This window comes from Mercenaria mercenaria, chromosome 14 (genome assembly GCF_021730395.1).
Source record: "Mercenaria mercenaria strain notata chromosome 14, MADL_Memer_1, whole genome shotgun sequence".
NCBI lineage: Eukaryota > Metazoa > Mollusca > Bivalvia > Venerida > Veneridae > Mercenaria > Mercenaria mercenaria.
Genome location: NC_069374.1, coordinates 21,199,222 through 21,216,802, shown reverse-complemented (window position 1 = coordinate 21,216,802; position 17,581 = coordinate 21,199,222). Strand labels below are relative to the sequence as shown.

At 35.2% G+C, this 17,581-nt stretch overlaps 1 protein-coding gene across 1 annotated transcript; it reads right to left on the bottom strand.

Moving 5' to 3' along the window:
• Window positions 1-15,500: 15,500 nt before the first annotated feature.
• LOC123526675 (tigger transposable element-derived protein 4-like) lies at window positions 15,501-16,834 on the bottom strand. The gene is made up of 2 exons (XM_045305922.2): window positions 16,775-16,834; window positions 15,501-16,192 (listed from the first exon to the last, which is right to left on the bottom strand). Exon 2 carries the CDS (start codon window positions 16,107-16,109, stop codon window positions 15,501-15,503), a length of 609 nt encoding a protein of 202 aa, XP_045161857.2. The 5' UTR covers window positions 16,110-16,192; window positions 16,775-16,834.
• Between the last annotated feature and the right edge of the window lie 747 nt (window positions 16,835-17,581).

Sequence of the window (17,581 nt, the reverse complement as noted above, 5' to 3'; positions counted from 1 at the left end):
CAACATATGAATAAATAACTGCCAATGCTGTCATCAAAAAGATGCGCTTCAAAGAAGTAAGTACCGCTTTGCTGTCATTATTATTATTATTATACCAGATTTATACAGCGCCCTTTTCATGATAAACACGTTCAAAGGCGCTTTACAGCAACTGTATCCACACAGGGCGGGAAATCATCCTCTACTAGTACAGACACAGGGCGATCTGACCAGAGGGACAGAGTAAGATAAAGCCCCCAGAACAGAAAGAGGGAACATTTCAGATACAAACGTGTCCGGCTAACTTAGCCTAGCTCTTTTTGAATAGACAGTCTGGTTCTTTAACGTGCCGGTGTATAGCACCGATACACGCGAAGCCGTTTTTCCTGGGAAGAACCAGTACAGGCATCTAGTTAGGTGGAAGGCACTCAAGAGCATCTCAGAGATTTCCAGTGCCTGGACCGGGATTCGTCCCCCACCTCTGATTCATGTGGGAAAGTTGGCAGTTACTTCCGGAGAACACGTTAGTACTGGTACAGAATCCAGGAACACTACTAAAAGATATATGTATGCATGTTACTTTTTATTTGAGCCAACCCGATAAAAGCGCAATAGGGAGATCGCAATTCTGCGAATCTCGGGGTCGTGATCGAGTTCGATCCTCGGGCGAGGCGGATGTTCTCCGTGACGAATTGATAAAATCTAATTAGCAGTTATTGCGGAGGACATGTTTGTACTTTTATCGAATCTAGGAACACTGGTTGGTTTAACAGCCTGCCGTTACATAACCGAACTACTTTTGAAAAACGAACGAATTGGTTTCTGAACGATTAAAATATCGACTCGTTTGTCGGTTCTTTATTAAAAAGTAATTATGACTGATTTTATAACCTGTGTATCTAACTCATTTTTCACCAGAAAATGGTACTTTGTGCTGCAAAATCATTCTGTAATTATACACTTGGATTATATTTGTCTTACCGAGGCTGACAGACACAATGTAATATTATGAGTAACAAAGAGTTCAGTGCCTACAGGCAGTCTCAAAAAGTCAATCCATTATTTTCCCGTTTCACACTGAAGTGCTTGTCGGAGCTGGATAGATCCATAGCTGGTAGGTAGATAGATTTCTAATCCGGAATGTTAAGTATGTTCAAACATGTGGAACTTTGCCCTAAGAGCAATACTAACACAAGAAAACAATTTGCACCAATCCACAATGCTTCGAATGTGTTTCGAATAAAATAATGAAGGTACGCGGATTGTGAAATTTCAGATTAACAATGCAATTAAACATCTTTTGGTGTGTCGACAGATTAGACATTATATAATATAGACATGTATTTACAATTTAGGACGTAAAGTTAAATATTCCTTTCTATACCGCAGCTTTTCTTTGGTAAATGTCACATAAGTATCATCTCATATTGTCTTTAATTAATGTGCGGAATGTTCAATACCACATTCTGCAAAGATTTCTCATTTAGGAACTCTTGTGTCACAAACTCCCTGGTATTTTGTGATTTACAGACAAATAACTTCACTTCTCCACGATATAAAGTGTATTATTTCAATATTATTGAGATAAAGTCCTTTACTTCTTGAGTATTATCTGCAAATTGCAGAAATTAAATGTTGAATTTCATAATTATTATTGTAGACAGTTTTGGAACATAATACATATTCAATTTGGTAACATTGACAAGTATTTTGAAATAATTAAAAAATAATTTGTATTGCAACAAACACTAAATGCAATATTAAAACAATATCGAAAGACACGTCTATGATACTCTAATAAATATCAATGTCAATATCAGTCATAATGACATATACGATACATATATCAGCATCACGTAAAATGTGAAAATAACATAAACGATAGATATCTATATTCGATTTCGATAAAAATTGAACCAGCCCTCCTAGCTCAATAGGGAGAGCGCAGATCTACGGATCACGGGGTCGCGGGATCGATTCCCGGGCGGGCCTTTGTTCTTCGTGACGATTTGATAAAAGACTTTGTGTCTGAAATCATTCGTTTTCCATCTCTGATTCATGTGGTGAAGGTGGTAGTTACTGGTACAGAATCCAGGAACACTGGTTAACTGCCCGCCGTAAAAGCATAACGCAAAAATGTTGAAAAACGGCGTCAAACCCCCCCCCCCCCCCCCCCAAAGAAAAAACAAAAACAAAAAAACAACAAACACATCAAACAAACAAATGATATAATGAAGGTTTCTACATTTTCTTTTGTATTCTTAATTTGTACAAAATCAATCCGATAAATGTTCTATAGAATAAACATCAAACTTCCTTGTTTTCTCAAAGTCTACTGCTCTCAACGGCTAACGAGTCTACAAAGTCGCTGCTTTACGGACAATAAATTGAATAAACGGTAGAAATGGTAAAGAAAAGTAGCTCAAAATGTTTTGCTGTCAGTAGGAGACAGCTTTGAAAGTCATTAGGGACTTGAAAATTAAACAGTTTGTAATTTATACACAAATTAAGATAAAGTACATGTAGTCAGACAAAACGATCACGCTTATTCGTTTAAAGTATTCCCTGACGATTTGGCGCATTAATTGTTAATATGTACTTTGATTGTTACTTCGTGTGAAGAGCACAAAAAAGTATCATATACTGGTATTTTTGATTGTTTTGAAAAGGGATTTTTTTTTTAATATCCATATCTCATAAAATATTCATGTCATGGGATCGTTAATGTGTTTATATATCGCAGTGAACCAGGCAACTATATAGCACAGGAGCTTTCCAAGTTTACATTGTATTTCTGTATATACTTTTAGTTGTGTTCATTACTTATTTACATTTTACTGATACATATACAGTAGCCCTTTATACTGTGTTAGTAGGCGAAAAGATCCTTTCGAAACACAGAACGCATCCAAGCAACACAGAAGCTGGGTCTGTTTATAAGAGGTAATAAAATGTTAAACACCCCACACGCCCTCTAGTTCCGGATTCAGCGAAATTCTGTTATAGTAAAATTGACTGTTCTACATTATCACAAAGAACCAAAAATATAACAACAGTGAGTCCAAGTACGAAGAGACGTCTTACAGCCGCCACTAAAAAATTCAAAATTTAGTAAATCTTAGCCTGAAGTTGCGTAGGAAACATCGGCAAAGCTCTTGTCTTCCAACGAACTTTGCAATGTGATATCTAAGCGGTTTGATGGTGACGGATGTCAGAATGGTTTTTGTTTTCGATGAAGTAGTAACGTTAAGTTTCAGCACAGCTAGTACTTGTTTCCATTTACATCTTATTAATGCTATATTAACAGTTGAATTACTGTAAATAATAAGATTTGGGTACTTCTGATAAATTTGAGTTAATTGCAGACATAGCTGGATCGTGTACATATCTTCAAGGTTAATGAATGCTGTAAGATATAGCATATGAGCTGAACATCAAGGAGTCAGGGTAAAATTATGAGTTGCAGCTTTTATTAAGAAGACTTCGGCTGAACATGATCTATACGATAGAATTTGCATGTCAACGTCTGATAGCAAATTGGAATTCACGAGAATCAATATTTTGGGTAGGTGAGCCAGAGAGAAACATTGTATATGAGTAGGACAAGGTCTCACAGGCTCTGAGTTTCAACAAAACGAAATTCAGTTTAGTTGTTCGCCAGCTAGTTTAAGACATATTCATCTTAGCGGAAGGACCCATTTCATTGTTCCAGATATATAAGGCGTAGGTACTTCCCTGAGTCTTAACGAAGAAAACTCTTCTTAGTGTGATGATTTTTTTTTGTGAATTTTTCTTTTTTTTTTTATTTTCTGTTATCTAATTGCTGTCTTTCTACAGAAACCCAAACAACGAAATAGAATCTATGCTATTCGACGTCAAGGAGTCGACCTCTCATCAGTCAGAGTTGCTTTCTATTATAACTTCATTACATTATATATTGACGATACGCTATTGGCGATTGACGGTACTTGTTTCATATGAATATTGAACTACCCTTTTTCATATTTTTCTTTCAGTTCGTAACTAGAATCAAGTCTTAATATTATCTGATTGATTTTTTTTTATTTCATGACAACTTTCAAAACACAGAGTCAAATGGATGCACGTACGCAATAAAGTAGATTGACTTCAAAAGCTGGTTTGAAAGCCCTGATTAAAGGCGTACGCTAGAATTCCCTGTATATGAGATGGGCGAAAATTTTCCTAATAACAGAATTTCTTTAAACTTTGGATATTGAAGGACAATCATCTAAGAAACAAAAAAATGCAATAAAAAACATAGGTCACCGGATTCGAAAAAGAGTTATCTGCCCTTGAAAACGTCATTTTTGGTGGACATGCCGTTTTCAAGGGCAGATAACTCTTTTTCGATACCGGTGACCTATGATTTTTATTGCATTTTTTTTTGTTTCTTAGATGATTGTCCTTCAATATCCATAGTTTGAAGAAATTCTGTTATTGGGAAAATTTTCGCACCAAATTCTAGCATACGTCCTTAATAAATGGACATTTGTAAACTTATTGTGAATTCATCAATACTGTTTTTCAACGAAGGAATGTTACTTTTATCATGCTATAGCAAACATGCAAACAAAGCCTCAGATATATTCATTTTACTCTGCTCAACGTCAAGAACCAAGAATATGCAAGGACACAAGAAAGCAAAGGACTTGAAATTCAGTGTATATTTTATTAGTTTCTTCCGAAAGAGTATATTACGCCTTAAATTGACAATAAAATACACTTCAAAGTACTACAGGTGCAAGCAGTAAATATATTCATTTCTGTCCTTCTAGTGTAAACATATGTCTAAGAAGCATTGTGAAGACGTAAATCTTTGATACAGGATATTAGCTTTATAAGATATCTGTACATTACATCATTTACTCGTACCATCAACAAATTTCTAGAAATATTTGTTATTGTTCAGTTAAAGAAATCAGACAGTAAAGTGTCATGAGTAACATCTCATGCAGTCACGTTTAAATGGAATGTAGCTCACTGAAATGGTTAAAGCGTCAAAAGAATTTAACAATTATCAACGATTTGTTTTTGTTTTTATGAAAATCGTCGCAAACAAAATTGAAATTGAAACTAAAACCCTCAAAGAGGTTATAATGTAAAATTGCTCTCAAAAGACTAAGGATAAAATGCTGAAATGCACATGGAAATATGTCTAAGATCGGACTGAATTAGAATCCATCGATTATGCGTAATATCCCCTTCTCTTATCGAAAGCCTCTGGGTGTTTTACTGTAATCATTGAAGATTAACTGAAGACAAATTATTTCTTTCTGATTTAAAGATTTAAAAATGAAATCCACAAGATCTGTATTAAATTTTCGGATTTTAACTGATATGTTAAAGCGATACTGCATTATACAAGATCGATCCCTCTACGGTAACATGCGATATACCGAATGAGATATATACTATCGAATTAAAAATGTGTACATCCGGCACATGCACAGAATTTCTGACTTGTGATTTTTTGGAAGAATACGCTTTTTCCTTTGGCCTAATAATCGTCCGTTATAACTTGTCCGAACCGCACCGTCTTGCACACTAGTACAAAATATAGATATATGGTATACATACACATATTGTCTGTAAGTATTGACCCGGCACTCAAGAATATTCCGTAAATTTCCGTAAATTAATTTTCGGTCTCCGAACCTAAATAAGCGATATAAGATAAGATAAGAAATTTATTTATTATAGTGACATGTGTAACAACAACGATGTGGTACTTACAAACAAGAAACATGCATTTTACACCCGGCCCACCGGACCTATATGTCACCTTATCTATAATGTATTTACAATTTTCAGAATAATTTGTACTTGTATATCTAAGAATGGCGATAATAGAATTTGGAACAATCGTAGAACAATGAAATGAAGCTCTCCCTTTGAATGAAGACTTGTGAATAAATGATATAACTATTGCATATATAATTTTAATTATGCGCAGGTAGCTGTGCGGACAAAGCATGTAGCTGCCGACCTCGGTGTTGTGGGTTCGAGTCCTACGTCATACCATATCTTCTTTCTTTCCAAATTTCATATGCAAACTTACGACTGATCTGATCAAAGCTATCGTGATTTTATGGTACATTTATTGAAAGTTATCATATCTATCCGCTGTAGAAATCGTGAATAAACATTGTTTTTAGTATCTTAGATAAAAAAACAAAATACTTATCACCAGCGTTTCCAGAAAATGAATACTACAAGAGAAAACAATTAAAACTGATGAAATATGATACATAAAATAATGTAAGAATAAAAGTGATAACATTACATTACATTAAAAATGGTTTGAGCTGATTTCGAACCAGTGATAAGTGGGTGTTTTTGTTTTGTTGGATTTAACGTCGCACCGACACATGATAGGTCATATGGCGACTTTCCAGCTTTAATGGTGGAGGAAGACCCCAGGTGCCCCTCCGTGCATTATTTCATCACGAGCGGGCACCTGGGTAGAACCACCGACCTTCCGTAAGCCAGCTGGATGGGAATTCAACGCCCCGAGTGAGGTTCGAACCCACATCGATTAGGGACAAGTGATTTGAAGTCAGCGACCTTAACCACTCGGCCACGGAGGCCCCGATAAGTGGGTGTACGACTATACGCCACCGTGTCATCTGTTGACAGTAAAGGTTACTTTTAATTAGTAATATATATATTTTCAGGATACAGGATCAGGATATTGCGTAAATTTACAGAAACGCCCGAAAATATTGGCGAAGATAAATGAGTGCCAGGTCAATACTTAATGACAATAGCGTGCACTTGTAAATAAAAGCACGTAGTGAGCACAGTTCATATAAATAAATATACCTCTCCGGAGGGTGCATCTATACAAGAGGCTGAAATTGCTTGTAATACAATACAATATGGGCAGTGCTGTTTTTATTCCAAAATAGGGAATCATCCTACGCGTAGCGACGAAAAACGGGATCGATCCCTCTGCGGTAACTTGCGATATACCGAATGAGATATTTACTATCGAATAAAAAAAGTGTCCTTCCGTGCAGTCATTGGACAGTTTTTTTCAAATGTTAAGTGATGAGTTGAAGGCGGATCGATTCCCGATTGAGGCAGTGCCTTATTTTTTATTATATTATTATTTCTGTCTTCGCATTTCGAGTCATCTATGTTTTCTTGTCCTTTAGTTTTTCACTAAAGTTAGCGCATAATTTGTTCAAAATAACGTTCATTTCTACATTTTTTTTCTAACGTGTTATGTTATACTGTATCACGTGACATGTCGTGCTAAAATTCCCTGATGTCAGTCTACTATGGCTTTCAGGTAGCACATAATAAGTCATAAATCAATTGCTATAAAGTCAGAATGAAAGTTAGAATTTAAATTAGAATTAAAACGTGCATCAAATAACGAATAACGTAAATGCATGGAATATTTATAATGACATGCAAAGATGTGGTCTAGCTGGTCCTACGAATAAACAGAATTTACCTTTGTATGCCGAACTCACCAAATATTTACAAACATTTCATATTATTATTTGAAGTACAAATTTTACTAGAAAATGCAATTTCCGTGCAAAGTCCATAAAGTAATTTGTCAGCTTCTTCATTTGTCGACTACAACAAAAAAGTTATTTGAAAGGTTACCAACTTGTAAATTATATTTTCGTTGAAAGGTTACCAACTTGTAAATTATATTTTCGAACTTCTTCAATTTCCTGCAGCCTTATTTCTTATTTCTACAAATATTTAATCTTTTAAAAATAAAAATAGATTAATGATGACTAAACAGACTTTGAAATAAGTATGGAATGGACAGGTAAGGCAAATGTACTGAAATTACCTTTTCAATTTCGAATTGATGATCGTGTCAGTGTGAAGGGGAAGATGCACGTAGCACATGTTTTATCATTCTGTGATGTAGATTTGCGATATCGTGGTTTATTTTTATTGTAACTCCTTTCACGATGATCTTTGAAAATTACAACATATGTGGTGATTAAAGATTCAAGATTCAAGGTGAAGTTTGTTTCGCGATTTGATGCTACAGAATTAATATTTTGTAGGCTAGCCCTCTTGATATATTTGCAGACCAAATGTGTTTTATTCCGATGTTTTTTTACCGGATGTTTATTAATGATAAATGTGAATCATGTGACTAGAAACCTCGTTTAGATGACAATTTTGTCTTTTCTGAGGTTTATAAATATCAGGGTACGCAGTCACGGGATCAGTTACAACATTGACCTTTAAGTACGTGTCTGTTTTGGTATGAAATGAACTGGCCAAAGTTTTCGAGTACAGAATAACAATTTTGCCAATTTTCACACATTTGTCACAAATACTGTCAAATATTCTTAAAATCGGAAATTGATATATACATTTGACATTTTAGGATATGGACTTAAGTCTTACCCGTAACACTTCGTCTCATTGTGACAGTAACTTATATCAAGCTAATGAAATTTGTAGAATAGAATGTTAAAGACGGGTCAAATAATAAGGTATTGTTCGCGACACCTTGTTTCATCGTGGTGATCATGTACTAGTATACCAAGTTATTATATAAGTCGAAGACTACACAAGATATATTGTATCCATTGTTTCCTTTGATTAAAGCTGATGGTGGCTTTGGCTTTGCGATGGATACCTTTCTCATCAGTAAAACACCTCATAGTAACCATTCAACGTATGGTGGCTACACCTTCCGCATCGCTATTTCACATTTGCGAAACACCATCGTATCTTGACAAATATCATCCTCACGTTTCGCCGTCACACGTTAGTGCAAATACATCGTATCTCCACAAATCACATCTGCCATTACATAATTAAATGATGTAAATCAGTTTTCCAGTTTATATTCTGTTTTGACGGGCGAAGTATACGTTTTATTTACAAGGGTTAAAATTCGAAACGTAAATTTCGCATTTTTGTGGGGCATTTCAACATTGTTTTTGTTTAATTTCTCACGAAGTTTACACACCTTTGAGGAATTTGAACATATCCCTATCATGTGAGAAAAAAGTTCGGTTCAGTGAATTTTAAGCCCAATATGCGTTTAAGGATGAAATGAACACGCTTCGGCTCCGCCTTGGAACTATTTTATCAGCTGTTCAGTGAGAAATTACCACATTCATCATATTAAGCCCCATTTCATTAATCACTTTTTTTCTATTGTAAAGAATATCAGCCGAAATCATAAGGCGAAGTAAATGAGCAATACGGCATTAGAATATTGTGCACAACACACCGTTAATTAAAAAAGTTAAAAGATCAAATACATTGCCGAGAATAAATTTAATCTAATTAGCAGTTATCACAAGCATTTTATAAGCAAATAAGTGTCTTATGATGTCTTGCAAATGATCGATTTAATGCGGTCTCCCACTGTGTTCGTTTTTTTTTTGTTCATTTTGTCCTCGTTTTCTTAATATTTTACTTTCTCCATATCTGTTTGTGTTACTGTTAATCATCCTTTTCGATAAACTGCTATTAGATTGCGGTTTGGGAAGGCTGCGTTCTTGGAATATACCTTTCCCTACTGGATATTTATCTTTTTAGAATACCAGTTATAGAACCGTGAGTAGGAAGCAGTCCAATTAAGAATATGAAATCAAGTTTATAATGTTTAGTTGTCATATTCATGGTCGTGCACAAAATACATGTATTTCCTTTCTTTGCAAATTATAATAATTTCTAAATGTTAAACGACAGATATCAAGTCAGCCATCCAGCTAGCTTACGTAAGTTTGGTGGTTCTACACATGTCCCCGCTCAGGTTTGAAACAAAGCTCAGAGGGGCATGTTGGATCTTCGTCTACTACAGAGAAATGTCGCAAACTGACCTAAATCGTGATGATGTGCATCTGTAACAAGTAAAAAGATATTGAAAGTAAGTCTGTCACAGTAGAACACTAGATATATCATAGATTCAAGAACAAAAAAGAAAGGTACAGTTTTACACAGTCTTTATTTAGATTTTGTGGCTCCAAAGCAAAGGACGTTTGCAATGTCTTTACATGTTCTAAGTATGAGCTGACCGTCACCAGTCAGATACAAAACACGATAAAAAGTTTTGATCTGATGAAAACATGTGAATGAAGTATTGCAATTCAATGCAAAGTCCCCTACTGCAAGATAACAAATAATCTCTAATACAGTATAACATAATGATCTGATATTTGTCAATGATGTTTAAAACAGTGTTGTGCTATATATACATCATAACACAACATTTGGATTAAAATTTACATATACAAAAATCTACAGATGTTGATTGCTTATAACATCTATAAATATTTTTAAAACAATTCTTTTATTTTTGATAACATTTCATTTTGAAAATATGAGGATAAATGTAAGACATCGTCATATCAAAGAGAAGTAATTCTGATAAAAAAACAAACTTTTCTTTTTATATGGGTTCATATGACGCATGAGCTTTTATCAAAATATTTAAAATTTACAGATTATACAGGAAATAATCAACGTTGACGTTTGGCCTTAAGTGTGACCTTGACCTTTGAGCTGGGGTCTGGATATGGCACATGACAAACTGGCTCTTTATGGGGAACATTTTTGTCACATAATATTAAAATCCCTTTATCGATGATAGATAAGGACCAGAAAGGGTAAAACCTCTTTTGACCTTTGATCTCTGACTGTGACATTGACCTTTGAGTTAGGTTATCACGTTGTCATATTAGTCAAGTGATATTAAAATCCCTTCACGGACGAGTAATTGATCTAACAGGAAAATCTCCTATTTGACCTTAGGCCTGCAAGTGTGACCTTGACCTTGACATTTGACCTAGGGGTCTAGGTGTTGCTCACGACATATTGTCTTTCGACTTGCCAGGGTCTTACATAAACAGGCTTAAGGGTATTGTAAACTTGCCAGGGCCTTATAAGACTTACTCGAGAGTATTGTAGACTTGCCAGGGACTTGCATAAAGAGGCGAACGTTCCATTAATTTATATATAAAGGCTTGGGGTAGTGTAGACTTGGCTGGGACATGCATAAATATGCAAGACAGTATGCAGGCTTGGATGGAACATAAAAAGTACCCGTCTGTTAAGATGCCAGTGATATAAGTGAAGTGGTATTTTGAGTATATTATAATGGCCTTGCCAGTGTTTTACATAAAGAGGCTTGAGTGTATTGTGCACTTGCCAAGGACTAGTACAAAAAGACTTGCGAATATTGTAGACTTGCCAAGGACTTATATAAAGAACTTTAAGGATACAGTAGACATACATTAAGATGCGTTAGTGTACTATAGACTTGGCAGGGACTTGCATACAAATCTTGAGAGTACGGTAATACATAAAAAAGGCTTATAACTATTATCGACTTGTGCCAAGTCTGATTATGGGGAGCATTTATGCTGAGCATAATTGTAAATCCCTTGATAGATGACAAATGTTCTGGACCAGACATTTGACCGCCAAGCGCGACCTTGACCTTTAAGTTAGGGGTTTGAAGTTGTGCATGACAAATTATCTTATCATTGGGTACATTTGTGTCAAGTAAAATTAAAATCCCTTCATGAATTGTTGAGACCGGAGAGGAAAACGCCCTGTTGTCCTTTGACCTCACAATATGATATTGATCTCTGAGCTAATGAACTGGGGTTTGTGCATGACAATTCATATCATTCAGGAGAATATTTATACTAACTAATATTAAAATCCTCTGATGAATGACAAAGTTACGGATAGAACAGAAAACCCTATAGACCTTTGATTTCTTTGACCTTGACCTTTGAGCTAGGATTTACGCATGACACCTAGTCTGATTATGGGGAACATTATACCAATCAATATAATTGTAATCCCTTGATAGATGACAAAGTTCTGGACCGGACACGAAACAGACCCTGTTTATGCCATGTAAACATTTGACCGTCGAGCGTGACCTTGACCTTTTAGCTAGGTGTTTGAAAGTTGAGCATTACACATAACCTTATTATGGGCTACATTTGTGCTAAAAAATTTAAAATCCCTTCACGGACTGTTGAGTTACAGACAGGACAGAAAAAAAGTCCTATTGACCTTTGACTTCTAAGTGTGATCTTGACCTTATAGCTAGGTGTCCGAGTTTTACGCATGACGCATCGTCGCATAATGGTGAACATTTGTGACAAGTAATGTTAAAATCATTTGATGAATAACAAGAGTTTTGAAACGGACACGAAACTGTGGTAGGACGGACAGAATGACGGAAACGGAATTTATTTAGTCTAATTATATCGCATTCATAGGACCTCATATGTCAGATGTGCTGCGCATTCGTAGGTACTAACTGCAGTGATAGTTCATCAATCAGAAATTACTTCTTTTTTCATGTAAAGGAAACCAGCAGAAATAATCAAGCAAGATGAATGAGCACACAATATGAGGCTATTTCACATTTAATATTGTTAATTGAAAAAGGTTAAAATGCCAATAACGGTGTTGAAACTATGCGTAAACGAAAATAAAAGGTTACAGCAAGTTATAGAACAATCATGATAGAGTTAAGATGCGTGGTACTTCATAGTTATATAGGCTGTTTTCAGAGTATGGGCGAGAAATGAAAATGGATCAGCATCCATCACTGTCATATGATCCCATAATCACCTTTGATGTCCTTTACAATAGATATTCATGATTCTGCTAGGTCGCAGAATGCGTTAGTACACTGATAGTCAACCTTCATAAAAATGCAGGGAGCACTCAAATTGTTAAATAAAAATAATATTTGAATCCTAGGTAAGAAGTATAATGAAACAACAGCTTAATAGGGAATCGATACTACAGATTTTCGTCGCTTTGCTACTATCGAATTAAAAAATGTGTACTTCCGGCACATGCACAGAGCGTCTGATTTCGGATTTTTTTGGAAAAATACGCTTTTTCCTTGTGCCGAATAAGCGTCCACATAACTTGTCCGAAAAACAAACGTCTTGCACATCAGTACAACTATGGATACATGGTATATTTACACGTAGTGTGCATTTGTAAAGTGGGCAAAGCTCATAAAAAATTATGCCTCTCCGGAGGGTGCGCCTATCCAACAGGCGGAAATTACCTGTAATACAATACAATTTGGACAATGTTGTTTTTATTAAAAAATCTACCTTTAAATTGATAGGGAATTGGTCATACGCGCAGCGACGATATTCGAGATCGATCCCTCTATGGTAACATGCGATATACCGAATGAGATATTTACTATCGAATTAAAAAACGTGTAGACAGTTCTTTTCAAATGTCATGGGATGAGTTGAAGTCGGATCGATTCCCTACTGAGGCAGTACCTTATTTCATATTGCTACATTTATGACGTTGTACCAATTTGTTATGACAAAAGACATTTAGCTTTATTTTTTATATCATAATATTGATATTTAGATAACATTATTGTAGATATGTTGTTTGATATATCTCAACGACGATCTTTTCAGTTAAATAGACGTGTAGTGTCTAAAACTAACATACAATTCTTAATTCTGGGATTTCACCTCTTAACTACCATATAAAATAGACAAAAGACTAAAATGCAGACGGTGGGGAAGTGTTTAACAGATAACTGGTAAAGCATTGTAAATTGAAACCATTTTATATTATACTTTGGTTTGTAGGAGTCGTGGGAGAGGAAACATCAAATTTCGTCAAATGAAATATGATTAAAATGACAACCAAATCAATGGGGGTAAAGAATATCGTAGACATGCTTTTATATTTGTAAATTCTCTTAACTAGGTTTGCTTACCATTAATATGCTTTATTTAAAATCTCAACGGAGGATGAAGAAGAGATTTTGACCGCCTTGGTCAAATTTTACACGACTTTATCCCGTGTATCATTCCTATAGCATACACATTAACATTGCTTGAATTCGATTGATTACTCTCAATTTAAAATCAGGAAATACGAAATAATAATATCAACTGAGGAACATACTGTACAAAAGCTATGTATTCTCATTTACATACCGTTTTCAAATTGTGAGATGTTGAGAATTGATAAATAAATATGAAGTGAGACCACAGCGATATGACAAAATAAAGGCACTTTATTTCGTTGCCCTTGCCTTTGGATTCCGTTCCTGATTTCATGTGATCCTGCACATTCGATAAAAAGTTAGTCATTCAATATTCTTGAAATCATTTCAAACACAATTTATTAGGCTTGCAAACAAATGTACCACCCCCATGAACAAATGTTCCATCATATATCCATTTTTATTTTAAAAGTGTATTGCAATAAAGTGTTATTTGATATGTTTCAACTCCCAACAAAATGAAAAATCACAATAATGTTTGCGCATCATATGGACAAAACAAGTCATATCCTTCTAGTTTTTGTCTTCGTGGTATGATAAATGGGGATATTTCTCACAGATTCCTTCTTGGATATAAAACCAAGGATTGTTTCAATTTTTTATTTTATCAACTTGCTTTTGAAAAGCCGAATTGCATGTTGTTTTCATCCCATCATTCAATCTACAAAACCTCACTGTTTTCCTTTTTATCATTCTAAATTCTTTGTTACAATTGATAACACATGGGCGTGATAAACGATAAGATAATATTTTAAATCATCGACATATTTATTCAGCGTAATACAAGGACAGCATTTGTGGAATGTTTGGTCGAATCTCTTCAGATTATAAATTGCCGCTTTATAATAACAGAGCAGAACAGACTAGCAATTTTATATGGCATTAAATAGCATTTTATAGCCAAAACATAATACCATTTATAGCCAATACAAATCTAGCAATAACATCTACATGCACGGAGGTTATTAGCTTGCACTGGATATATTGAATAACACTTTCAATGTAACACCATAAATTAATGTGATAACAGCTTGCCTTAATTAATATACATTCCACACAAGACGGTAACTATAACGGTAATACCTTAGCTACGAGAACATACTATTCATGAAAACGTTAAAGTCTACCGTGTTCTTAGTCTGCTGTACAGTTCCAAAAGTCCAGTGCGTGCCATCTACTATACTGATGCAAACCCGAGTCAGCTGCATCTGTAATTCAACTGCCGCTGTGTGTTTTACCTTTTAGCAAACTGATTTTATGAAATCATTTCTTCAATTTGCGAAAAACTGCATCTATTCCGTTGTCAAAGTAGTATATTTTTATGTGTTTTTAATATGTGTTAGTAGCGTAAATTGTTTGTTATGTGTTACATTAAGTTTTCCAATATGTAGTGTAATTCCATATAAAGATCTTTAGTAGATAAAATCGTACGAAGTTTTACGGGCACACTGTGAATAAAGAGTGTGTTTCCAGTTGTACGCATGTTTTATAACATGAGTTTTCAGTGTTATCTAACAATTTATTTATTTATTTATTTAGGTTTTACGGCGCACCAAGTGATCTAACAAAGGAGTTAACACTGAAAAATATCAAACAACGTAGCTACAAAATTTTGGTCCAACTTGGTAAAAAAATTGTAAAGACATAGACTGAAAAATGATATTTCTTTGTTTAACGTATAAGTTCAGAAGAATATTCACTTGTGAGTACCATATCTTACATTTTTACACGTGGCTAATAATATGAACTCCTTGTCAATATTCAACAATTCCATAAAATCACAATCGAACAACTGTCGAGCCATTACATGAAGCGCTATTGGATAGTTATCATCCTCCTCTTCATCACTCTCTGAATCGTTCAACACTGTGCATTCACTTTCACTTTCAACACTGTTTAACTGAAATCCACACTTCGCGAAACACTTAACAATGGTGCTTATTTCAACTTCTTTAAATGCACGTGCTACCCAGTAAATTGCATCCAGCACACTTATATCTTTCAACAGATCAAATCCACTTTTTCCCTGCTTAAGTTCCATTTGACTGATCACGTACTGTAGTTGTTTCTTCCTGTACTTGAGTTTCATTGCCTGAATTATTCCTTGGTCCATTGGTTGGCATAGAGATGTTGTATTTGGTGGTAAGAACTTAACATTGACATTTTTGAGATTAACCTGAGGATGGGATGGTGCATTGTCCACAAAAAGAAGCACTTTTCTACCTTTCATTTGTCTGTCAAACCAGTGTAGCCATTCTTCAAAGATTTCGCCAGTCATCCAGGCTTTCTTGTTAGATTTGTACATTACCGGCAGACGATCCTGTTTGATACCACTGAAACACCTTGGATTTTTCGACTTCCCGATAACCAACGGTTTGATCTTTTCCCCTGAAATGTAAAAAAATAAACGAAATCAAGCAACTGTTGTCTGTGATTTAAAAAAAATAAAAATAAAAGGATGCGAAATGCGCTGTCCATGCTTTAAACATTGTAAGTGATGTTAGAAATCAACTTTTGCATTCATTTTTTAGACATGAAAAAATCCGAAAAGTCCCATTAAATAAATATACGCCCTGCTCCCCAATTTCCCATAAAGAAAAAAAGAAATAAATAATTCACCGACCAACTACCGTAAATTGTTAAGCATGAATACAAACAAATATTTTTTTCACCTTACAGAAATACGGAAATGTGTAGCCGTGAAACACGCCAGTGCATTGTTGTTTAAAGGCGTTTCAGTTATGTAGGCCTATGTTTTTTGTTATCCCAAGAAATGAAAATCTATCAAATTGTTGGGGTGAATCAAGCCAAATATTTGTTAACAGGTAATAATTAAGCAGTGAGAGACAACAGTGCTCGTTCGAAATATAGACATTTTTTCCAAGACTGTACAGTCAGTAAAAATGATTTCACCGTTGGTCAACCCAACTTGTATCAATTATGCAAAATAGACACGTGCAATCCATTTACCTTCTAATGTATTATCTATCAAGGGAATGTCAAATCAGTCATTTTGTGCAACCAGAAATAACCGCAACAAGCAACATGGATTACTTCCCTTAGATGTGCGTGATACACTGTCCAATTTACAAGTTCAGTGAAATTCGTTAATCGAATGAAAAGAGAAGCAGACCTAACTTACGAAAAAATCATTACCTGTCATGCTAGCACACAAGGCCACAGTCAGACGTTCTTTTGACCGTTTGCCGCCCGAGCAATCCTCGCCTTTCTTGAAATACGTGGACTTAGTCGAATCCCGATAGAAAAGGCCGGTCTCGTCCATATTAAAGATGTTTTCTGGTTCATACCCTTCGCACAACGATGGTAACTTGTCTTTCCAGTCTTGCACAACAGTTTTGTCTACATCACCGCGCTCACCAGACATTGTCTTAAACACAATATTGTTCCGTTTAAGGAAACTTTCCAGCCATCCGTTTGATGCTTTAAAGTCATTTACACCTAAATCCTGTGCATATTTCAGTGCTCTTTCTTTCAGAAGCGGAGCTGACATTAGTTCTACGTCCAGTGGCATCATTAAACCATTTCAAACACAAGTCATTAATGTCCTCATAAGTGGTTGCCCGGCGCGGTCGTTTATACTCCATGTTAACATTATTTTCAAACTCGTCCATAATTTCGCGTTTCCGTTTCAGAATTCCATGAATTTGTGTCCTGCCAACACCAACTTGTTCTGCAATAGCCCTGCCACTTTTACCACTTTCACTAAGTCTTATAACTTCCACGCGTTTTTCTAATGTAAGAAAGTTCCGTTTCGAC

Coding starts and splice junctions, on each gene's coding strand:
- LOC123526675 (XM_045305922.2), bottom strand. CDS start 16,109: ATGTACAAATCTAACAAGAAAGCCTGGATGACTGGCGAAATCTTTGAA.